The following is a 20,426-nucleotide window of genomic DNA, read 5'->3' as shown; positions in this document are numbered from 1 at the left end:
ACTGGGCACAGCAGAAACTGTCCTCACAGCGTGGGTGGGTTGCCCTTCCGAACTATGACCCCCTAATGGCCCACATCCTGGTGGTGGCCTATTCGGAGCTTGATGGGTATTTGAGGGCAGCACAGCAGCCACATAGTAGTGAGTACATGGCATATTCCTGCCTGTCCCATTGCCAAGGGCTTGAGTGAGGGTCTGACAGCTCCCCCTGACAATTTGGTATGAGCCATGTGTCACACAACAGATGAATGATTGTTTGTGTAAACATGTCATGTGGTGCTTTCTGATGCACCTTACCTATTGTCTCATGGACCTAGAACACAACTGAGTGGAATCCACAAAACACTTGCTCTGCAGGGACCCCATATGGCTGTGTACATTGTTCAAACAACTACTGTTTATTGTTGTAGAGGGTGCAATTTCTATGCAACAGACCACTACTCCTAAATGTCCCAGGCCAAAGGTAAGTAGGGAATGGGTCACTGTCCCCTGCCATGTGTCTGGGCAATGTGTATATAGGTATCTGCCACCCAGAAGATATTTGTCTTCAGTGTATAATGGCTGCTGGTGCCTGACAACAGACTGTAATGTGAGAATTTCCAACATACACGTGACAGGGATTACATAGGTTTTTGAATGCAGCTATAGATCACTACTTTCCTTTGGTAAGTGGGGAATGTCCACTGACATGATTTATGTGCCATCACTGTTGACAACATTTCTTATGCCTACATGTCAGCATGTGTCCATTACTCTAAATAAAACATTTGTGAGCTGCAGTTTCACGTATGCTGTAGCTATTTTGATGGGCTGGTGTCTGTATTCCCTCACATATATGTGCATGCCAACCTGCGTGTAGAATAGGACACTTACAATGGGGGTATGTTTCATGTTGTGCCACATACAGGAGTGTGTCACCATTGTTTACTGGCTGACACATACCCTGTCATAGCATGTTGTTAGGCGTGCACAACTGCAATAGCAATGAGAGACATGACGGGTAGTCCCAGAGCTTAGAGAGTCACATTGTTAAAACTCTATGATCTTGATGTATCATCATGTGAAAAAGTGCACTGCACATGTGATATGGAGAAGGTTTGTAACCTGACTGTTGGCAGGCATCATGGAGTGACTTGCAGTTACATAGAAATCACATGTATTTGGGTACAGGTATTCATTCAAAGAGTGAGGTAGCTTCCAATTAAGCAGCATGTTGAGGGTCTTCAACACGTACTTGCAAATCTTAGGGCCTCCCCAACATTCAAGGGAGTAGTGGCTTCTGCTGATGCACTCAGAGTATGTCATAGTAAGGGTTTCAGACATCAGTGGTGATTACCTTGGGGCTTGCTGCTTCATTGTGTTGTGGATTTTGGGGACATCTCTCCCTGACATATTGCACATGATATCTACAGTGTCCATTCCCATGCCACGGGTGCCCTACCGGAGCAACATTAATACTACCTCCATGTCTCTATTAGGACAGATTTCACTTGGTGAATTGTACATTGCTGATATGTTTCTATAGTGACGTTGGTATTTCCATGTCACCTTCTCCAGGATATTGTACTGTTGTCATCAACATGGCATGATTTTGTATAATCAGTTCTCATTGTTGGGTCATCGTGTATGTGACAAAGAGATATGTGCATGACCTTGTGTGGCATCAGTGGAAATGCATTTTGTACTGGCCTACTATTGTATGCCAACAGGTGTCTGTGGGCTGCTCCATGGGCCAAAGTTTTGAGGGTGATGGTGTCTAGTAATGGTTAAATGGTCAAAGTGATTGCACAACTTCAGCTGTGAAATTGTAGTTGTGTGAAATCCAGATTTTCCTGTGGGCAACTGTTGACAGTTCATATGGCATGCATGCATGGAAATGGCACATGTCTGGGCCACTTAGGTGTAGTTTGTTGCTGGGGCCTACCTGACATCATGATACTGTATGCTAATCAAAGCTGTTGTTCAAGTGTGATCATGGGCATGTGATGACCCTATTTCTCTTTGTATTTGCAGCATCGCCACCAGCAAGCGAAGGAGACAGAGCACAGCCGAGTGGGGAAGCATCTGGCCACGGGATCTTGGGTCAAGACACCACCGACACAGAGGGACCCAGTGGCTGGATGAGGAGGAGGAGTGCCACAGGGGAGACCGCAACATCATCATCATTGGATTCTTCCTCCAATGGAGACTCCCTAGTGGTGATAGATCCATAGGGGAATCCCCCGGTACCATCTTTGTCCACCACCCCCGTTCTATTGCCGCCCTCCCTGTTGCTCCCCACGCATTTGGCTGTGCCCACTCACCCAAGAGGATGGGTGTCTCCTTTGCTTCAGAGACCTCTGCCCCATTCCCTGTTACCCCTGCTGCCTTCACTGAGAGGGCTACTGACCTTGTGAGAAATATCTCTGTCGGTCAGTCAGCCATTGTGAATGCCATCCAGGGATTGACAACTCAGCTACAACAAACCAATGCATTCATAGAAGGCAGTCATGGTGCAATGTCAGGCCTACAGGTATCTTGATGTGTCGCAGTTCAGCCTCCTTCCCTGAGTGCTCTTGATGCCCCCATCCCTATTGTGCTGGTTTTGTTAGCATAGTGCTCTTCCTCTATTTGTCTTCCTGTCTATTGTGCATCCCATTGTCCTTCCCTTGTGCTGTGATGTGGGTGATGCGTGTGTCCACTGCAGGTCTGTTTCATGGGAGTGGTGTTTGTGTTCCATGCCACATCGACACATATTGTGTTGTATATGTGATGACAGTCCATGGCCTCTGTGGAATGTGAGTGTGTGAGTTATATGTATATGTGATGTTTGTGTGTTGTTGGGATGTGTGAGAACGTTGTGTAGCCTTCACTATCCCTGTGCCTGGGATGTGTGGCCATGAGTTTTTGTGACCTGCCCAAAAGGGGCGAATTGTGACTGTGTGTACATGATGAGATGTGTACTTGGTGCCCGTAGCGTGACCCCCATATCATGTGGACGAAGGTGCTATGATTTGTTGTTACGGGAAATTACACAGGTAAGTGTGTGTACTTACGGTCTGTTGCATCCACAGCGGTGTTGATTTTGTGCTCCACTGATGATCAACAACAGCAGCAGGACGTTTGGGATGCGTTCAGTCATGGCAGCGGACATGTAAACCTTCCTGCAGGCGAGTGTCTCCCTTTATACTGTCTGTTTCAGCCTACTGGGACATGGTGGTTGGACTGCCAAGGTCACACTGGCAGTGTGCAGCATCGTAATGTGTCTGGCAGCAACACAGACTCTGCCAGCCTGTTTGTGCTGCCTCATGACCATGGCAGTCTGTGCTGCCTGGTGGTGCCGGTGGAACCACAGCAGTCTTTGCTCCATAGGCCCGTATGACTCATAATATGGTGGTCCGATCGCCACCCCGACGGTGGTCGGACTGCCGTTGCCATGGCTGTCGACGGACCGACAAACTCGTAATGAGGCCCTTTGATTGGGAACTTTGCCAGTACGTGCTTAAAGGTAAAACAGAATCGCCATGAGAACAACCAAAGTACCTCTAACTGCAAGATGGGTGGAGCTTAAACAATTGTGAAAAACCCACCATGCAATGGAGGTGAAGGCTATAACCCCTGGTTAATTCCTATAACATAAACACTCACAAGGCCTCAGCAACTTACATTTAAGGGGTCATTATGAACATGGTGGTAAACACCGCTGTGTTCACGCTGGCGGTCTTTCTATAGACAGCCAGACCCCTTGAGACCCCACCGGCCGCATAAAGTACATTCTGCTGGGACGGGACATAGCCGACGGCTCCACATGGAGCCGTCGTCAATGCCTCAGTGCGGCGGGTGCAGCAGCACCCGTCGTGCAGATCATTGCCCGTAAATCAGGCAGTGACCTGCTCAACGGGGCACTGCACGGTGGCCCCTGCACTGCCCATGCCAAGTGCATGGGCAGTGCCCTGGCGGGGGAACCCCCAGGGAAAGGCTGGGGGAAACAGGGTACATTATCCGGAGGGCAGCGGATAATGTAATCCGCCATTGACAGGCTGCCTGTCAGCGGTAGCCTCCCTTTGTTCGTAATATGGCGGTTCAGACCGCCATGCCGGTGGCAGTCTTTTCCGCCTCCGCCTGCATGGCGGTCGGAACCGCCAAGTACATAATGACCCCCTTAGTCTATAGGACTGGCAACAGACTGAACAACCTGAAGGACAGTTTTCTAGTGTATGTACGTTTCACTGCATTGTGTAATCTTTAATTTCTCTTTTTTTTTGCCTTTTATTTTTAGAAATAGTATAATGTTAACTTTGTATTAACTAAGACTGTTTTTAATTTGTTTGTAGTTTTAAACAAACACTATTGTATTTGTGTGCCTAACAGAGAAACAATAAAAAACGAAATCTGGAAGAAATTTGTGTTCCTATTTAACTGACAGAAGTTGAGTCTCAAAAATCCTAACTTCATTTGTTTGTGAGAGCCAGGTTTCAAGCTGACCTGTTGAAGTGTACCTCATATTCAGTAGGGGTTTTCTTATTCAAAACCTCTGAGGTCACCTAAACCAGAGGAAGGCTCTAGGGAAGGGGTTGCTTTCCAGGGTTTTATTTACAGCATGGGAGATGATGGAAGCCACTAGATAATATGTGCCCTATGTTCACTTCCATTTTAAGCTTTTTATCTAACACAGAATCTATGGGATCAATAATAATCAAAGGTTAAGTAACACATTAGGCCCAGATTTACTAAGATTTGATACAGTACAATGCAGAAAAACAAATTACTGCACTGCATCAAAAGGAGAGAGCAAGAATGTACCATATCGGCTAAGATATGGTACATTCCTGCACTCTATCAGTGCTGGTGCACACAATGTAGCCTAGCACCAACACAGGCACCCTTGTGCCATAGTGCAAGGGTGCATGCATTACAGGCAGGACTGCTTCTGTGCAGGAAGAGACACCTTCCTGCACAAAACCCTCAGAGGCATTTTCCTCTTTCTACATGTGCTGAAGAATGCAGCATAAATAGAAAGAGGAAATAATGAGGGGAAATAAAGATATTTCGCTTTGTTGCACTTCTGTTGGGAAAGCGTACAGTTTGACACATTCACAGATCTACCAGTTTTAGTAATCTAGGACTGCACCAAAATCCTTAGTAAATCTGGGAATGTTCCACAATCAATGGGTGGATGCATGGGAACACCCACACTGCACCCATGGAACGCCTTCTCAGAGTAACCCAAGGCAGCCACTAGTGCTGCCTTGCTTTACTCCACACTTAGTAAGCTATGCAGAGTCATGCAAGGTGCCTCGGCATGTCTTAGTAAATCTGACCTAAGCCCTTATGCTGCTCTGCATCATCTTGTGTTACGTAATGGCAACACAAGAGCTTAGTCAATCTAGCCCCAAGTGTATTAGATGAGAAGGGTGAGAACCCCACCCATGTAATAAACACAGTCCTTGTCAGTGTAAATCACAAAGGTCAATAAATATACCTGTGATTCACTCTCTAGTAGCTTTGCATGCAAACGGTCAGGTTTAACTTAGAGGCAATGTGTACAGATTTTAGTCAGCACTCAAACAGTAATAGAGCAAAACCACAACTCAAGAAAATCTCCAAAACAATTTAGAAAGATAGTCAATATTATTAAATAAAGTGACACCAAAGCACAAAAAATCCAAAGCATTCTATTTGAGTTATGAATATTTAAAGTTTTAAGTACAAATAGTGCCAAAAAGCACAAAGCGACAATAATGGTTATCCGATTGTGCTGGAGTTGGTCAAAGTCAAAACTTCAGGTCAACTGTAATGGAGAGCGTGTCGGATACATGGATCATGTTCATCTCAGGGAAAACTTTACCTCCCAACTCAGTCCAGTTCTACATAAGGAAGCCTCAGTTGGAGCTTCATGCTGGTGGGGAACCAAAAAGACATTGATTTTGGCACAAAGAGCTGGCTGCCGGTCAGAATTTCTTATTTGCAGGAAATAAGGGGCAGCTGATGTGAAGAGCACTGTGCAGGTAAAGTCCGGAGCTGTGGACGTCACGTCAGCTGTTGGATGCAGGTCTTGTGTTGGCCTCAGTGAAGTTCACTCTCTTGCATGTGGGTACTGGGGACAATTCTTTTTCAATGCAAAGACCCCAGTATCTCTGGATTTTCACCTGGAGTTCGGTTCTTGACGTTTGCTGGTTGTAGGAGTACACTCTGACTCCAGCTATGCGTCCAGGAACTGGGGAGGCTTTTCTTGGTGGTCAGGACTCAATCCAACAGAGGCCAGCAGCTGGTCCAAGCAGGTCCAGTTGGTGCTGGTCAGCTGTGCAGTTACAAGGAACGCCTCTGGAAGCCTGTTTTTCCACTGCAGGTTAAAGATGAGAGCAGTCAACTGACCTTTGGAGTCAGCTCTGGGATCCTGAGTTCAATGCAAGTAGGTCCAGTCTTCCTTCTTCAGACACAGCAGGGAGTCCTTCTTGTAAATCTTTTCAGGTCTGGGAGGGTTCTGATGAGAGGTTCTAATGATGATGGCCTATTTTATACCCAGTTCCAGCCTGTATGAGAGGGGTCACCACCTTTGTCTTAACACTAACTGGTTCTGGTCAGTTCTTCCCTCCTCACAGGGTACGTCTCCAATCAGGCTATAGTAGCAAAGGGCAGGGAGACCCAGGTGTGGGTTGCATTTATGAGTGACAGGGCAGGCAGCTTCAGAAGTCAAGAAGAGAGTGAGCACGTCTTCAGGCTGCCTTTGGAAGTGTGCTAATCAGGACCCCAGTAGTTATGCTCTCTCCCTTTAAAATGGTTGGTGGATTCTGTTAACACAGTATTTCATCCACGATTGGCATACTAGTGTCCCCTTATAAGCCCTAGTATATGGTACCTAGGTACCCAAGGCATTAGTATCCAGGGGATACTTATGGGCTGTAGCATATATTTTGCCACCCATAGGGAGCCCATGCAAAGGCTTCTGCAGGACTGCCATTGCAACCTGCGTGAAAAGGTGCAATCACCCTTTCACTGCCATTTACACTGCACCAGGTAACTTATAAGTCACCCTATATCAGGCCCTCCAGCCCTGACGGCAGGGTGCAAAGTACTTGTGTGTGAGGGCACCCCTGCACTAGCAGAGGTGCCCCTACGACCTCCAGGACCATTTTCCCAGACTTGGTGAGTGCGGGGATGCCATTTTACACATTTACTGGACATAGGTCATTACCTATGTCCAGCTACATAATGGTAACTCCGAATATAGGCATGATGGATTTCAAACATGTAGGAATCATACCCCCATGCTTTTGCAAGCATTGGTTGTATGATCCCATGCACTCTGGGGGCTCCTTAGAGGACCCCCAGTACTGCCATTATACCCTTCTGAGGTTTTCCAGGCATCCCCAGCTGCTGCCACCTCACAGACAGGTCTCTGACCTCCTGTTGCTTGAGAAGCTCAAGCCCAGGAAGGCAGAACAAAGGATTTCTTTTGGGAGAGGGGTGTTACACCCTCTACCTTTGGAAATAGGTGTTACATGCCTGGGAGGGGTAGCCTCCCCAGGTCACTGGAAATGCTTTGAAGTGCACATTTGGTGCCCTCCTTGCATAATCCAGTCTACACCAGTTCCGGGACCCCCAATCCCTGGACAAAGGAAAGGGGAGTGACCACTCCCCTGTCCATCACCGCCCCAGGGGTGGTGCTCAGACCTCATTCGGAGGCTCCCTGGGCTTTGCCATCTTGGATTCAAGGTTGCCAGGGAACTCTGGGAGCATATGAGTGGCCAGTGGCAGCAGATGATGTCAGTGCCCTCCCCTGATTGGTGCTTACCTGGTTAGGTTCCTCAGATTCGGATTGCAAGACTCCGGAAGGAATCCTCTGCATCCTCCACTTTGACGTGTTACTGAATAAAATGCATCTGGACCCTCCAGGATCTCTACAAACTGCAACAAAGAAGCAAGATGCCTTCTGCAACATTGTAACTTGAGCCCTGCTAGCAACTGCAACTGTTTCCCGGTCGGGCATCCTCTGAGGACAGCCCGTCTTCAGCCTGTACCAGAAGAGCAAATTAATCTAGCTTGGGGTGAAGGAGTGACTCTCCTGCTTCAGCAGACACCGGCTGCATGGATCTCCTCTGCTGCTGTGCTGCATGGATCCTGCATCACAGGTGGTTGACTGAAGTGGCCTTGATGGTCCTCACATCAAACTGTCCAACTTGGGTGGAGGTAAGAGCTTGCCTCCCCACGCTAGACAGTACCCCCGTGCACCACATGTTTTGCATCTGCCAAGTCTCATTGGCATCTTTCCACAAAGTTATTTGTGCATCGTGTAGCTCTAGCCCCCAGCACTCTATCCTGTGACACACAGCTTCCTGAGTGGTTCTCCGGAGGCATGGGAGCCTTTGTCATCATGCTGCATGGGCCTCTTTTGCACCTTCCTTGTCCCCATGCTGTGGGACTGCTGTGCGGACTGCCTGGTCTTCTGTGGGCTCTCTGAGTTGCTGTGAGCCCTTTTCGACTCCCCCTTCTGGGTTGAGTCCACCTCGTCCTTTCTGGTCCCATGCTGCGCCATTTTCTGCTTACCGTGAGCTTTGCGTGTGCCAAGGCTTGTTGGCGGACTACAGCGACACAAATCAGACTGCAATCTTCCATCCGGTGTGGAACATCACTTGCACCAACCAGGAACCTGACTATCTTCTTGGGTGCAGAACTGACTGTTCTTCTTCACCGGTGATTCTTCTTTTGCACCTTCATCCGGGTTAGCAGGGGCTCCTGTTCTCCCTGGACTCTTCTGTGCTTCTTGGACTTGGTTCCCTTCTTCCACAGGTCCAGGAATCTAGTTCTTGCATAATCCTTCTTTTAGTTTCTGTGTGTGTTCTGGGAAAGTTACTGTGTTTTACTCCTCCTTTCCTGGACACTGAGGTGGGATCTAGTACTTACCTTTGGGGTTTCCTAGTACTCCCAGATCCCCTCTACACACTACACTTGCCTAAGTGGGAGATCGACTTTCACGCTCCACTTTCTTAATATATGGTTTGTGTTCCCCCTAGGCCCATCTCTAACTATTGTGATTTGCACTAAATGCACTGTTTTCTAACTGTTTTTATGCCTATTTCTGCATACTACTGTAGATAATTTGTGTATTACTTACCTCCTAAGGGAGTATAGTCTCTATGGTATTTTTGGTATTTGTGTCACCAAAATAAAGGGCCTTTATGTTTGTAATACTGAGTATTTTCTTTCATGTAAGTACTTTGTGACTACAGTGGTATTGCATGAGCTTTGCATGTCTCCAAGATAAGCCTTGGCTGCTCATCCACAGCTACCTCTAGGGATCCTGGCTTCTAGACACTGCCTACACTACACTAATAAGGGATAACTGGACCTGGTATAAGGTGTAAGTACCTCAGGTACTCACTACAAATCAGGCCAGCCTCCTACAAATACACATCACAGTGCAGAAGAGCCATTAACAGCCATGTGACCCTAGACACTGGCAGGAAGGTACATTTGGTTTGGGCAGGCAACTGCCAACATTCTAAGAGTGGTATTTTCAGAATACTAATTTAAGATCTGCCTTTACCATTTTAAATTATAATCAATTCAAATGAGGGGAAGAAGCATTTTTTTATCTGCTTCCAAACTGAATATATCACTTTATAAGTGAAATAAGGTAATGCATTTCAAAAAACGACTTTAGGAGTTTTTCACTGTCAGGACATATACATCTTAAGTACACAGGTACTACATTTTAAATACCAGGCACCCTGCCCTTTGACCCTTTAGGACCTACCTTAGGGTGTCTTATTAGTATTAAGAATAATGGTTTGGGCCTGGTGAAATGTTTATTTTGCCAGGTCAAGATGGCAGTTTCAAAGTATACCACAGGCAGCAGTGACAGATCTTAGACATGCTTAAAGGAGTTTCTTTAGTTGGTGGCACACTGAGTGGTGCAGCCCATTAGTAACATTTAATTTACAGGACCTGGGTACAGGTAGTAACATGTATTAGGGACTTAGAAGTAAATTGATGTGCCAATTATGAATAGGCCAAATTTACCATATTAAAGGGGTAGAGCACAATCACTTTACTGCTGATTAGCAGGGATAACGTGTAAGGTGTCCCACTGCCAACATAAATTGGTTCAGCAAAACCAGGTTAGTAAAAGCAAAAAGTCTAAGGGAATATCACACCAAAAGTGAGCAAGTCTAAATGATATCATGATATCATGGCTTGATAGCGGGAGCTATCACACCTTCAGCCCACAGTTCTAATATCTGTTGTCTGACTCAGACTGCCGTCTGGACACATGAGGCACTGTCACAAACAGGACCAAGATCAAGTTACGTGAGCTCTGCCAAGACCTTATTATTCAATTTGGAATCCAAGAAAAAAAATCCCCCTATCTTTTTGGCCTATACGTAAAGGAGTATTTTCAAAATGGTTTTCAATTTGGGTAAAGTGTGCCTAAAACATAGGTTCTTCGGGCAAAATGCAATAAGGTATGTGATGTACTTCCCTATCATTTACAGGGTCACATTATATTAAATGCTTGTTTTACTCTATATGAGTTTGTTCATTTGTTGATAAATGAGGCATATTTACCGGAGACTCCCTTAATGGTATTCATGCTTTGAGCTGCCCTACTTCGTAAGTTAACTACTTGGCTGACTAGTTTGCAGTTCAAAGCTCCCCAATACAATAGGGTCATCCATTTAAGGGGATTAGAATACTTTTGGTGCAAGAAGAGGGCAAGATAAAACTTTCTACATGTTGGTTAGCAGCATCTCCCTGTGAAGTATTTGCAGGACATTCCTACATGGATCGAAGGGAGGTCAGAAGACCTTGGGCTCCAGCCACCACTGGATTTTCACTGAAGTCATGGAGGGGTAACAACAGACCTGAGTGTGACAGCAGGGCTCAGAGAAGGGTGCTGCAATTTTGTCCTCAGCAACCATCTTGCATTCTTTCCAGTTTTCTGTCAAAGTCGCTGCCAGCCAAGGTACTGATCCCTGGAAGTTCCAGTTAGAGGCACATGAGTAATATGACATCACTGGATTGGGTAGGCAGCTCCCAGGTTCTACAAAAGTACACCTCCATTTTGAAACCCCTGTATAGAGAAGAAAGGTTGAGAGGGAGGGGAGCAACAGAAGCAGGATGACGACCCAGCACTCAAATGAATCCCAGTCTGTAGTGTGGGAGACCCACTCTGTACCTATAATCCTGAGATTTTTGTGAACGTTGCCTCTAGAACTAGTGATGCTAGCTCCATTACTCCCTCTCAAGACCAGAAGAGGATGTAAAAACGGGGGCATCTTTGGCCATCTGTGTCTTGGTTCTATTTGTGGGTGTTCAGGAATGGGAATTATTGGCTCCTGCTGGGCACACAGGCTCCCTCCAAGTGGCATAAGGCATTTGTGCTTGGAGAGTGCATGCAGGGAGAATGGACTGCCTGAGAAATTTTGGAGCTGTTGCCTTGAAGACCTTATGGCACGGGACCACCAAGGATGAACAGGAAGGCATGTGCAGGCCACTACATTAGTGCTAGCGGCTGTAGAAAATCATCCTGGAGTGGCCAACTGGAAATTCTAGATGTCACTATCGCCCACCAAAGCACTTCTGTTGGCAAGAGGTTGCCACCTAGAAACACAGGCAGAAAAAAACCTCTAAATGATGATATAGGGCTCTAAGATATCTTAATATGTAGGTGCTGTTTGTGAATGGTCTGTTTATACTGGTGGTGGTTGCCTTCGACTGCAGGCACTTGCAGCATTTGTAAAATTCTATGCAAGATTATTTGCTTCCTTCCTTCTAAGAGCTTGTGGCATGCTCGTGCCCCATGCAACCATGCTATTTCATGAAATTGTCCACTGTACATGTGTTAACCTGGTTTGATGTCCCAACAATCTTAAGGAACCTCATTATTAGCATCAGTGGGGAAGCTCCAGCTTCACCACTGCCCAAGCTTGGCGACTGCAGTACAGGCAAGTGGGAGAGTGGGAAATAGTTACTTCTCTTTCTGTCCACCGGGCCTGGAGTGCAGAGCTGAGGGAGAGGTAGAAAACTGAAAACCAGCAGACTGTCACTGGTGCACTGTGTGTGTACGGATGCCCAGGAGAGAAGTGCACAGGCATAGGTTAGGGCCCCAGCTGTTGATTCTAAAGTAAAAGATGAGGGTGGAAAAAAAAAACTGGCCAATGGCTTGAGACAAAAGAGGGTTTCATGTGCTGCTAAGTGATAACTACCTGTGACCCTAGAGGATGAAGAATGAGATATGGAATCACTGCTAGTTTCATTTTCAGGAAATAGCCTGTAACATAATTACAATTATACTTTATCTACAGGGAGTGCAGAATTATTAGGCAAGTTGTATTTTTGAGGATTAATTTTATTATTGAACAACAACCATGTTCTCAATGAACCCAAAAAACTCATTAATATCAAAGCTGAATATTTATGGAAGTAGTTTTTAGTTTGTTTTTAGTTTTAGCTATGTTAGGGGGATATCTGTGTGTGCAGGTGACTATCACTGTGCATAATTATTAGGCAACTTAACAAAAAATAATATATACCCATTTCAATTATTTATTATTACCAGTGAAACCAATATAACATCTCAACATTCACAAATATACATTTCTGACATTCAAAAACAAAACAAAAACAAATCAGTGACCAATATAGCCACCTTTCTTTTCAAGGACACTCAAAAGCCTGCCATCCATGGATTCTGTCAGTGTTTTGATCTGTTCACCATCAACATTGCGTGCAGCAGCAACCACAGCCTCCCAGACACTGTTCAGAGAGGTGTACTGTTTTCCCTCCTTGTAAATCTCACATTTGATGATGGACCACAGGTTCTCAATGGGGTTCAGATCAGGTGAACAAGGAGGCCATGTCATTAGATTTCCTTCTTTTATACCCTTTCTTGCCAGCCACGCTGTGGAGTACTTGGACGCGTGTGATGGAGCATTGTCCTGCTTGAAAATCATGTTTTTCTTGAAGGATGCAGACTTCTTCCTGTACCACTGCTTGAAGAAGGTGTCTTCCAGGAACTGGCAGTAGGACTGGGAGTTGAGCTTGACTCCATCCTCAACCCGAAAAGGCCCCACAAGCTCATCTTTGATGATACCAGCCCAAACCAGTACTCCACCTCCACCTTGCTGGCGTCTGAGTCGGAGTGGAGCTCTCTGCCCTTTACCAATCCAGCCACGGGCCCATCCATCTGGCCCATCAAGACTCACTCTCATTTCATCAGTCCATAAAACCTTAGAAAAATCAGTCTTGAGATATTTCTTGGCCCAGTCTTGACGTTTCAGCTTGTGTGTCTTGTTCAGTGGTGGTCGTCTTTCAGCCTTTCTTACCTTGGCCATGTCTCTGATTATTGCACACCTTGTGCTTTTGGGCACTCCAGTGATGTTGCAGCTCTGAAATATGGCCAAACTGGTGGCAAGTGGCATCGTGGCAGCTTCACGCTTGACTTTTCTCAGTTCATGGGCAGTTATTTTGCGCCTTGGTTTTTCCACACGCTTCTTGCGACCCTGTTGACTATTTTGAATGAAACGCTTGATTGTTCGATGATCACGCTTCAGAAGCTTTGCAATTTTAAGAGTGCTGCATCCCTCTGCAAGATATCTCACTATTTTTGACTTTTCTGAGCCTGTCAAGTCCTTCTTTTGACCCATTTTGCCAAAGGAAAGGAAGTTGCCTAATAATTATGCACACCTGATATAGGGTGCTGATGTCATTAGACCACACCCCTTCTCATTACAGAGATGCACATCACCTAATATGCTTAATTGGTAGTAGGCTTTCGAGCCTATACAGCTTGGAGTAAGACAACATGCATAAAGAGGATGATGTGGTCAAAATACTCATTTGCCTAATAATTCTGCACTCCCTGTAGAATGGATATTCATTAACTAGTGTTCTTTTTGTTGTAAATATGCGCATATAGATAATATGCAAAAAAACAATTGGTGAGCTCTCACTTTCATACTAAAAATACATGCACATAAATCAAATAATTGTACATAAACATAGAGACATTGTACAGAATCACTGGCACTCAGAGTGTAGCAACTCTGCTCAGGAATATTTTCAGAGGAAAGTCTTATGGCACCGTTTCCTAAACTCTGATCCATGTATTTGGTTTCACCTGATAATTCTCAGTAGTTAAAGAGACACACAAACTGTAGGTTCAATGTCCTTACATTTCAAATGTTCAAAGATACCAACATGACAATACTACAATAGCAATACATACAAGGACTTTGAGGGAATACAGCAATGAGTTGGAAAACCTTCAGTTAAGAAAGTGCCAATGGTGGGACACAAAGAAGCCAAACAAGAAGCATGGTGTTACTATGTGCCCTGTAAATGGCTGACATTGCTCAATTCCCATTTATGTCACAGGAGATATTGCGAGACTTCATCCACCATGTTGGAGAAGGCCAATTATTTTCTTCTAACCTTTCATGGTTCAGAATGGCATCCATCTTGAGTGAGAATGACATGTTAAAACTGAGATATCCATATACGAGTAAATCTTTTGGAGACAAGGAATGTGTTCACAGGTCTAGAAGATAATTAATGGGAGTGCTCCATGTGTAACAATTGGCGCCTGTAACCATCCATCTCCTACTAGTGACCACAGTGCATCCTATGGGGCTGACTTTAGAGTTTCTGACATAAGGGTATGTTGCAATATTTACATATCGCTTGTGGTGGTGCCCCAGAGAGGCAGTGGCACCACAGAATACTTTAAAAATCATTAGGGGGGTGTCAGTCGAGAAAAGGTGGTGGGTCCCCCAAGTTCCTGGAGCAGGAATAAACACTATGGCCCTGATTGCGACCTTGGCGGATGGGATATTCTGCCACAAACGTGGCGGATGTCCCATCTGCCACATTACAAGTTCTATTATATCCTATGGAACTTGCAAAATGGCAGGCGGGATATCCGTCACGTTTGTGGAAGAATATCCCATTGGCCTAGGTCGTAATCAAGCCCTATCTCTCCCAGGAGGGAGAATGAATGACCCTGGGAGAATCTGGAGTCTGTGGCAAGCTACTCCCAGAGGTGACCTTTTGTGAACCCTTTGAGTGTGAGGGACTCTTTGGGGGTTATTACAACTTTGGAGGAGGTGTTAATCCATCCCAAAAGTGACGGTAAAGTGACGGATATACCACCAGCCGTATTACGAGTCCATTGTATCCTATGGAACTCGTAATACGGCTGGTGGTATATCCGTCACATTTGGGACAGATTAACACCTCCTCCAAAGTTGTAATAACCCCCTTTGTGTGGTAGGTCCTGAGATGTTGTTAGAGAAACTGGAGTAAAAACAGAATTTGGTCTTTCATTGGTGTGTTGGCTGTGGGGAAATATTTATTATTGAAAGGGAGTCAAAGCTAATGTGTGGTGTGTTAATAATGAAAATTAAAATATCTCTGTGATTGTGAAAGTACACTGAAGTTTTCATACATGTTGAATGTTTGATTTTTCACTGGATTTCAAATTATGAATTCTCTGTACAAAGTCAATAGGTCTCACTTTGTACAATTTCATATCTTCAATTATTTGATATCAGTATATATTGGGTGTTCTAGTTCTGGGTCATAGAGTGAGCTGGCTAGCAAACCGTTAAGAGTGGATCAGACCTACTGTTAGTCTGTTTCTAGGGTTAGTTGACCTCTGAGGTTTTCCTTCAGTGTGCACCCATGTACTTTTCAAGGTTACTTCCTGTTATTTCAATAGTTTTTTTATCACTTACTATTTTGTACAGACTTTTTATTTTATGAGTAGTATTTAGTTGGGTGTGTATCAAAGTATGTTCCTTTTTTAAAAGGTAAAATGCTGACTGGTTATTGATTTATTTGGTATTATTTGGTCAGATGCTGGGTGTCTTGCATACAGCACACCTCTAATTTAGCCTATCAGAACTGTGACCTTGATACTCTGAGAGTCAAGTACTCAAAGAGGTACGTGATCACCAGTTTGATGGTCGAAGTTCAAAAGAGCCAAAAAGCCCAATCATCACAAGTAGGGCAGATTAACTTCTGATTTCCCTGGGACTGCCTGACTTGGATTTGTCACAAGTAGTTAGCTATCTACAGCATTGGGACTATTTTGAAAAAGGATTTGGGTGCCAGTGCTTGCATTCTAATTTTGTCCATCCTTGATAAACCCTTGCTGAGGGAGGGATCTCTAAATGAATTTTAAGAATCTACTCCTTGATAGTAATGTGTGGTGAAGTTGTCAAGGAAAAAAGGCCACCTTTCAACCATTAACTTTGCTGTCTTTCTTTGTCAAATGTCATCAAGGTAGACCATCAGAGGGTTACCTCCTCGAAACAATTAAGGGCAGTGACAAGAAAGCCATTCAAGGGAATAGCTATCTGACTATGTAGCAACAAGTCTGATTACACTGAGTTTAGGTTTTCCTTTTCAAAGTCCTACATTCTATTCTTCCCCTATGGTAAAAGTACTTGCAATGCTTTCATAGAAGCTTGATATGAGATGGGGATATTGATTCTTTTGCAGGAACCCGGTATGCGAATACATGTATGTAGCCAAGAAGGTAGAGCAGATATATCTATTTACTGTTTCAAGGGCTACGCCTTTCTTCTTTCAGATGGGAAGAAACTTGTCTTTATGGTGTGGTCAAGCCTTAGTTATTGAAGACAAGGAACCAGAAGATCTTTAATCCTTCGATTAGCATTAGCCTTTTTTCCACAGCAATCAAGATCATAAGTGAGGATGCAAGATGAAACCTTGGTTAAACCGCTCAGAAAGAAGATAGATTGTATGTCATCATCCACCAAACTACAAACTTAAAAATTATAAGTACTGGTGGAGAAACAGATAGATAGAAAAGTGCTAATTCATACCTTTGCCTTCATTTGTCTCAGCTTCTTCAAACAGGCCTGGCAAGTGTATCACAACTCCATTACCTAAATAAACACAGTAACTAATTAATTTAAATAGACAATCCTGAAAAGCATTATTTAACACCCAACTTACATTCTCTTAAACTATGCAGAAAATGATTAATGCTCTTTCTCTGTTTTGTGTACTATATACCTCTTGATGGACAGAATTTACAGATAGGTATAACTACACTGGGTGCACTTGATAATCCTCAGAATCTGAGCTTGTGTTACATGAAAGTTATATGGAATCTGTCGGTAGCAATTATAAAACAATCTAAAACTCAATAAAAGATTTAAAAATTAGTCCTTTGTATACAAATGCAATGGGGTGGGAAAACATTGTATACATCAAAATTACATGAAAAAAACATGTACACAACAATATTATCTTTTTTTAAACAAGACATCATACATCACATAAGGGTGTTCCTAATGGTAAGTTAAAAAGACATTGTCCACATGAAGGTGAAGGTGATATAGGACAAAAGACAGTCAAGGAAAACAAACAAAAGCTTACTTTGTAATGATGCAAACTAAATATACATTGAAAAATAGTCGAATCAGTGTTGCCCATTCATTATTGCAATTTATCAAGCATTAGAGTATGTAGACATCGTTTCCACCAATTTGAAAAGTATTTGGGATTGGGTCTTCTTCAGGACAGAAGGAAAGGATACACCCTAATTTGCAGTGTGAATGATGGGTACCATATCATCAAAAAAGGAAACACATAAATACCTTATATGACAGTGGACCAAGCAATGTTGTCAAAGCAATAAGTAAGAATCTGGGTTATAGACTTCCACAATATTCTTAAGCCCACCTGAACAAGCAAAGACAATGAAAGGCTGCAATGCAATTTTAGATATGCACATTATTACTTATAAAGGTTCTGTCTGTAAGACAAAAATATATTATATTGAAAAGTGCATGCCAGTAAGCTCACTTGAACAAGTTATATCAGCTCTGTCTCAAATAATATGATATTTCGGCAGTGAGATATTTTTGATGTGTTAAACAAACCTGATAATGATGATTATTATACAGGCTAAACATAGTCTCCAATGCCGATGATACCCAGCTGATCCTCTCCTTGTCCGATGACTCTACGAAGGCCAAGAGAAATGTCCACAACGGGATGACTGAAGTCGCAGCCTGGATGGAAGCCAGCTGCCTCAAACTCAACTTGTATAAGACAGAGATCCTCGTAATCAGCTCTACCCCCTCCACCTGGAACAACTCCTGGTGGCCCACAGCACTGGGAAACTCCTCTGCTCCCACAGACCATGTTCGCTACCTGGGCACCATCCTGGACTCCTCTCTATCCATGACCCGCCAAGTCAACGTTATCTCATCATCATGCTTCCACACTCTCTGACTGATGCGAATGATTTTCAAGTGTATCCCCTCTGACAGGAGGAAGAAAGTCACCCACGCACTCGTAACTAGTAGACTGGACTATGGCAACACACTCTATGTCAGCATCACCAAGAAACTACAATCAAGACTACAAAGAATTCAGAATGCAGCAGCCAGACTCATCCTGGACATCCCACAACACAGCCACATCTCCTCCCACCTCAGAGACCTACACTGGCTCCAAGTGATCTGGCGGGTGTGGAATGAGATACGGTGGTTCAGGTAGGCTGGTCCTGCATTGTGTATGGTCTTAGGTCTCACATTTCCTCAAGCCATATCCAAACACAGGGAATCAGAAGAGGTGGTAGTAAACATCGAACTGGGTGCAAGAAATGGCTATACAATTAGGTGGTCAGAGATTGAACCCATAGGTTTCATGGAACAATTAATGAGTAACTATTCTAAAGAATTTAATACCTGTCTCTCAGACAATACCAGTCCACAAGATTGTATTAAAGCCTTCACCACAATCACCATTGGAATTAAACAGTCCCTTACAGTAAGTTTTAGTAAACTGAGAACACAGGTAGATAAAGATTGCTTCGACGCTGAATGCACACAAGCCCTTAAGAATCTAAAACATTATCTACAATTACAAAACCCTGATAAACATGAATTAAGTCTTAAGAGGAAGGAGTATAAAAACGCTATAAAGAAAAGGAAACAAAATTTAAAAAATGAGGTATGGCAATCCCTTCACAATGCAAGCCTCCAGAACGACAATGTTAAGTTCTGGAAAATCGTGAATTCCCCCCTCCAATGCGATGGAAAGTTACCAACAATTGAAATTGTCATCACGGAAGAGGATTGGGTTGCTTTCTTCTCCGCTATATACTCCTCAGAAAATCTGGCTCTGGAACCAAATCTCCCTAGATTAGACTCTCATCCCATTTCTCCACCATTCAGCCTAAATGAGGTTATTGACGCTATTAACGCCAGCAAAAGCAGGAAAGCCCCAGGCCCAGATGGAGTCCCAGTTGATATTTATAAAACCAACGTGTCACTCTGGGGCCCACTATTGACGCAGGTGTTACGCGCCAGTTGCTCTACAGCTTTCATCTCGACCTGGGCTGAGTCTATAATCATTCCAATCTTCAAAAAGGGAGATCGCCAAAATCCTACATGCTATCGTCCAATCTCTCTGCTCGATACATTTGCAAAGATTGCGGGACGAATTGTTTTAAATAGACTGCAAGACTGGACAGAGGACAACAACATCCTTTCGGACTTGCAGTATGGGTTTAGGGCTGGGATAGGGATGATGGAGCAAGCTCTTAACCTCAATATCATAATTGGTAAATACACAAGGGCCAAGGCCGGAGCCCTATACCTCGTGTTCATCGATTTGACCTCTGCATTTGACTGTGTGGTGCATCTAAACTGTGGTTAATCTTATTGGATATGGGGGTTGATACTGCCATAGTACATTTCATCAGGGAACTGTACGCCAGAGCCAATGCCAGGGTTCGCTATGGGCTCCAGGGGGAATGCACTTCCTTGTTCTCCATTGAACGAGGGGTACATCAAGGCTGTGTGCTAGCTCCCTCATTGTTTGCCTTATATATTAACAAATTAGAGGGGGTCCTATCCGATGCCTGCAGCGATCTCCCACAAGTAGGCCCTCAAAAGATTCCAGCGCTCTTGTATGCGGATGATGCCGTTTTGATGGCCCGTACTCCAGTAGCCTTGCAACGGTTAATAACAACTTTTGACAATTGTATGGACGCTCTGGGTCTTAGAATTAATTACTCTAAAACCTTTTCAATGAATTATAGCAGAAGTTCCATAAAGAAATGTCAGATCATGTTAAAAGGTGCAAAACGAGCTGATATTGGATCATTTTCGTATCTAGGCATTATGTTTGACAATAAAGGTACATGGGCACAAGCCATAAAAGAGAGGAAACGGTTATTCACAAAAACCATCATGGCCATAAAAAACTTTTCTAAAAAGGTTGGGAGAGTGACCCCTAAGGATATGATGTCACTATACAACGCGAAATGCGTTTCGGTCGCACTGTACGGGGCAGGACTTTGGGGGCATCAGGACTGTAATACTTTACAGCTAGCTGAAAATGCTCTTTTAAAGACAATCTTAAGTGTCCCGAAATCTACCTCAACATCAGTATGCCATTTA

At 44.1% G+C, this 20,426-nt stretch overlaps 1 protein-coding gene across 1 annotated transcript in view; it reads right to left on the bottom strand.

The window, feature by feature from the left end:
- The window catches only part of ADSS1 (adenylosuccinate synthase 1), a 438,091-nt gene that overhangs the window by 260,509 nt on the left and 157,156 nt on the right, over positions 1 to 20,426 (bottom strand). Inside the window, exon 3 of the mRNA XM_069207315.1 lies at positions 16,830 to 16,892. Within this exon, the coding sequence (XP_069063416.1) occupies positions 16,830 to 16,892 (63 nt within the window). The remainder of the gene's footprint in view (positions 1 to 16,829; positions 16,893 to 20,426) is intronic.

Source organism: Pleurodeles waltl, chromosome 9 (assembly GCF_031143425.1).
Source record: "Pleurodeles waltl isolate 20211129_DDA chromosome 9, aPleWal1.hap1.20221129, whole genome shotgun sequence".
In the NCBI taxonomy this organism is placed as follows: domain Eukaryota; kingdom Metazoa; phylum Chordata; class Amphibia; order Caudata; family Salamandridae; genus Pleurodeles; species Pleurodeles waltl.
The sequence above is the reverse complement of the archived record's forward strand: the minus strand, read 5'-3'. Positions and strand labels throughout refer to the sequence as shown.